The sequence below is a fragment of the Typha angustifolia genome, chromosome 15 (genome assembly GCF_048772165.1).
Source record: "Typha angustifolia cultivar Huaian chromosome 15, ASM4877216v1, whole genome shotgun sequence".
Taxonomy (NCBI): domain Eukaryota; kingdom Viridiplantae; phylum Streptophyta; class Magnoliopsida; order Poales; family Typhaceae; genus Typha; species Typha angustifolia.
This window is the reverse complement of record NC_133253.1, coordinates 14535736-14540585: the sequence shown is the minus strand read 5'-3', so window position 1 is coordinate 14540585 and position 4850 is coordinate 14535736. Positions and strand designations below refer to the sequence as shown.

General features: G+C 39.2%; 1 protein-coding gene across 1 annotated transcript; it reads left to right on the top strand.

The window, feature by feature from the left end:
- The first annotated feature begins 1482 nt into the window (after positions 1-1482).
- LOC140778411 (peptidyl-prolyl cis-trans isomerase CYP26-2, chloroplastic) lies at positions 1483-2895 on the top strand. The gene is made up of 2 exons (XM_073123110.1): positions 1483-2400; positions 2669-2895. The coding sequence occupies exons 1-2, from the start codon at positions 1502-1504 to the stop codon at positions 2769-2771; spliced, it is 1002 nt and encodes a 333-aa protein (XP_072979211.1). The 5' UTR covers positions 1483-1501; the 3' UTR covers positions 2772-2895.
- Positions 2896-4850: the final 1955 nt, after the last annotated feature.

Genomic DNA, 4850 nt, shown 5'->3' with positions numbered 1-4850 from the left:
ACCTTCTTCATTGTCCACTATTTCAAAAGAATTCACTAAAATAATTTATGTTCCTTTTCCACTATCATCAATAATCTGTTTTCTTTTATTCATTAGACTTTCTTCCCTTTTTTTTCTTTTCTCATAATATCCACAAATTCCTATTGTTTACATTTTGGGAGCTCCTTCTTTGAAACATTTTGACAAACATTTGGTGCCCTTTCTTCTTCTTTTTTTTTTTTTCCTTTTTACCAGGTTCTAGGAATTAGGCTCACCAACATCTTTCACCATATCCCTCAGCCTAGCATACTTAAGATTGATTTTCTTAGTAGTTTGTTCATCAACTACATTAAGGAATCCAAAGTCTTCTACTATTTTCAAAAAGTGAATATAATTCCAGCATTGAAGTGGTATACCTGATATATAAATCCATATGGGATTTCTTCCATCTATGATCTTTTTGTCCTTTCTTCGAGGAATACATTTGATTGTCGCTACCCCTAGATCGATATCTCTAAGTTTGATCACTTCCTCCATTCGCTGAGTTAATGAAAAATCCACGAGATATTCCTTGTTTGAGATTGCCTTAGCATGCCATACATGACCCCATGACCACATGGAATCCATTGCTAACTCCAAGTTATTTGCCGAAATCCACCTATTCTTGATAGTTACTATTATGCTCAGTTTTAACTTGAATTCATTTTGCCTCATCTCCTTTGATGCTCTCAGTATCACCATTAGTGATCCGTGCCTTTGAGATTCTAGCAATTCACTGCCTAATGATCCTTCTCTCCTCAGTGGAAGCACCCTAGATTTCGCTAAGCAACAGTTGGAGACGTCGCAACCCTAGCCGATCTCTCTTTCTCCAAATTCTTGCCAAACCCTAAAAGTACATCCTTATGTAGAAATTTGCTACTCTCCCCCTTCTCTCAATTAGGATTTGAAGAACAATGTTGTAATTTCTCTTGAGATAACCCTCCTATTTTTGATGTGAGATTAATAGTATCTCTTTTGAGGAAATCCCATTCACATCACTTTTGAGTTGTCTTCGGGTTCGCTCCGATGAAGTGAACCCGTGAGAGAATGGGCCAATCTCTAGGCTGGATCACCGAAACTCTCCCCTGAATCATAGCCCATATCAGAATCTTGATTGCCTGAGCCCAAACCTTTTTCTTGATCACTGGAACCCAAGTTGTTTTCTTGATCAGCAAAATCCAGATATGAATTAAATACTATCCAATCCATTTTCACCGCTATAAACACATGGCAACATATTTACCTGCCCTTGCACCAACATCCTGCCCTCTTAATAACCCTCTTAATAGTCAGCACTACCTTTATATGTATAGGCCAATGGTCTCCTCTTGGCTGTTGGCAATTGGCATAAAAATCAAGATTCCCCACACATAGCCACAAACTCATCGTCATGAGACCATGAGAGTGATTGGCCTGCTTGCTCTCCTTATCCACACCTTCCACAACCAAGTGCCACAAACACTAACCGAAACAAAACACTTCCATGATATCAAATCTCAACACTCCAAACGTACATGTCCTCAACGTACAAAGAGATCAAATCCCATCCAAAGGAATGAGGCAACTACTACCTTCCCTCAATCCCCCCTCCCAACTCCCCACCCCTTCTCCACCTCCATCTCTTCCTCAGCACCAAACCACACCTCCAGTATCCACACCAATCCTGAAACTCTCGCGCCGAGCCCTCGCGGCTGCCACCGTCGGCTCCTCCCTTCCTCTCCTACTCCCCCCCTACTTCTGCTCCCCTTGTTTTGCTCAACCCAACACCAATGTCGACTGCACCATATACACCAACTCTCCAACCACCAAGAAAGCCTTCATGGACATCTCCATCGATGGCGAACCCGCAGGCCGCGTCGTCGTCGGCCTCTTTGGCGACGACGCGCCCTTTGGCTCCTCAAGATTCATCTCATTAGCCACCGGTCGAGCGGGAATCAGCTACCGAAGGAAAGAGTTCGTCAAGATCATGCCGAATTACATCCAACACATAGGAGTGAGATCCTACGGCGTCGACGTCGAGCTCGCGAATAGAACCGGCAGTGATCTGATTGCGGACAGCTTGGTGGCGGAGTGGGAGGCGGCGAAGGATAAGTGCCCGTCGGCCACGAAGAACGTGGCGGGATCGGTAGGGATCGTGATCAGGGACCCGACGAAGCCGCCGCCGAAGCTGAAGCTGGTGGCAAGGAAAGGGAAGCTAGAGGTGGACGAGGAGGAGGTCGGGAAGGATCCGAACGGGACGGAGTTTGTGATATCGACGAAGGATTCTCCGGAGCTCGATGCCTCGACATTGGTGGTGGGCAGAGTGCTGGAAGGGATGGATGTGGTGGAGAGGATCTCTAAGGTGAAGACTGTCCAAGAAAACACAGGGTCCCCTTATTTCAGGTGATCGAGAAATTTTATGCTAATCTACATCCACATATATTAATTAATATTATAGTATTAGTTATATAATAGTAAATGAGTCTACCTTGATCAAGCCTAGCTCTGATCAAACTAGTCAAGCTTGATTTGCTTAGAGGCTAGAGAACAATAATTATGGGAAAAATAAATCAAACTAGAAATCAAGCTTGTCCTAAGTTTGTACCTACGGTGTAATCCAATGCTGATGCTTTCCTAGTTAATTTTTAATTTTAATTTTCTTTTATCGCAGGGTGGCCAAATTGATTGGTGACAAAAGAGCGGTCGTTGCGGAGAGAGGGTTCAATCGCCCGTATTCAAAGATTATCATAACCAATTGCGGCTTGATAGAGTAGAACAAGGGACTGTTTTGCCTTGATATCATTTTCTGTCGACTTCCTCTGCTTCTGGGAGAGTAGAGCAAGTTCATTCCTTGTAAGGATTTTTTGAGACTCAATAATAAGATCAGCTTTACCAAATTCCGATGACTAGATATGATATATTAGAACCGGTGCTTCTCATGGGGCTATTATTCACTTCATTCGTCAGTCTTTACAGGTCCATAAAATCCTATACCTTTAAACAATACAGCGAGAAAACATACGAAGAAATTCAAGAACATTCTCCAATATGATGCTTCGTAAATGATTATTTGCCTTTTTCATCTAACCCTTCTACCACCTCGGCTCGAAGCCTGCTTGAAATCCAACCCGAAAATAATCAAGTCAACTTTGCACGAACCTATTTTAAAATTCTATAGATTTATGCGGATGAAAGATTTCAACACGTTAAAAAGGCAAGTATTATGAAATTCTATGATAGAAAAATCTAATCTTTATTAGATAAATTGGCCTGTCAATATATACTATTTAGGCAAAGCAGTCATAAATATGGACATGAGTTAAACTAGGCCAAGTTTTTCTGAATCAGGCCTATTTGTACGCTAGATCATACTATCATACCAACCGGTGACTTCTGTTTAATTAGCTAGGGTGTGCCAATAGGTGACCTTTTTCTTTTCAGGTCATATATTTTACATCTTGGCAAATAAGAACGTACCCTTCTTAAGTTGCTATCCTAATCCAATGGTTGTAGTGACAAGTTTAGCCGAATCCTTTCCCTCCTTATATCCAGTATGGGTTTCTCGGTACAAGTTTCAACATAGTTAAACAAGAGATTAAAGTGCTAATTAGTCAATTACAAATTGGAGAAAGGGTTTGCATTACAAGAAAAATAGGATGAGGAGAGATAATGTGAGATAGAGTAAATGATATTTAGTCAGATCCGAAAAGAAAACAGTAATTCAGATAAGACATTTATAAACAAAATTATTAATAACCATGTGATTTCGACAATTTACTATTTAATTTTGATAATAATGAACAAATTAGTTGACTATATTATTTTGATAATATCAAACAAATTATAATAGTTATCATCAATTAACAAACATTTTCTTTTTAAACATAAATATTGAATTAATTTTAATCATATGTTAGTATTTAAGAAATAATTTTTAATTGGTATATAATATCAATGTGATTTTTTTATTTAAAAAGAAGTCTTATTTATCTATATTTTTATTTAGAGAAAATTTTATTGGCCCCTCACTTTTGTGTTATATTGACCTCTTATTTTTTCACCTATCTAAATCGACCCTTATATTTTACATTTGATATTTACTAAATTCTTTACCGCTAATTTTCGTCACGGAGACTAACTAGACTTAAGTTAAACTAACCTAGGATGCTCAAATTATTAGTATACCCTTTATTATTCATATTTATACCTAATTGTAAATCCGACTCATTTACTAAAATAAAAAAGAATGAAAAACTCTCATATCCTTCTTCCTCAATCCAGTTGTTCTCCTTTGTTGGCCTTGATGAGCACCAAACCCTTGTTGGCCTTGAGGGGCACCAAATCCTAGCTGGCTATGATTATCACCAAACCTTTGTTGACCTTGAGGAGCACCGTACGCTGGTTGGCCTCGAGGAGCTCCAAACCCTAGTTGACTTGAGGAACAGAAAACCCTGCTCTAGTTTGGGGAGTAGTAAAACCTTGCTGACCACAAGGAGTAGGATACCCTGGTTGACCTGGTGAAGCATGAAACTTGGTTTCAGTTGGAACACTAGTTCAATCTCTCCTTCTCGCCCTACTTTTCCAAAAAGCATCCCCAAAGAAACCCACGAAACTAAGGAGTGGCAATAATCTTACGAACATTCAAAAGTGAAATTTCATTCTTACAAGGTGTTGAAATGATCTTTTCTTCCTTGTTACATGTAAAATATTGGGGAAACAACCAAAGTAGTAAAGTATGATGGGCATTCTTAGTAATTTAGAAGTTATATTTTAAATAGATAATTCTCTTTTCATCCCTTGAACAATCACTCATTTTTATACTGACCTCCTAAACTTTTTTTTTGGTACACAAT

What these genes read in the sequence shown, in the direction of transcription:
- LOC140778411 (XM_073123110.1), top strand. Translation starts at nt 1,502, where the DNA reads ATGATATCAAATCTCAACACTCCAAACGTACATGTCCTCAACGTACAA. An exon ending in ACAGGGTCCCCTTATTTCAG is followed by an intron (nt 2,401 to 2,668) that starts GTGATCGAGAAA and finishes CTTTTATCGCAG; the next exon opens with GGTGGCCAAATTGATTGGTG.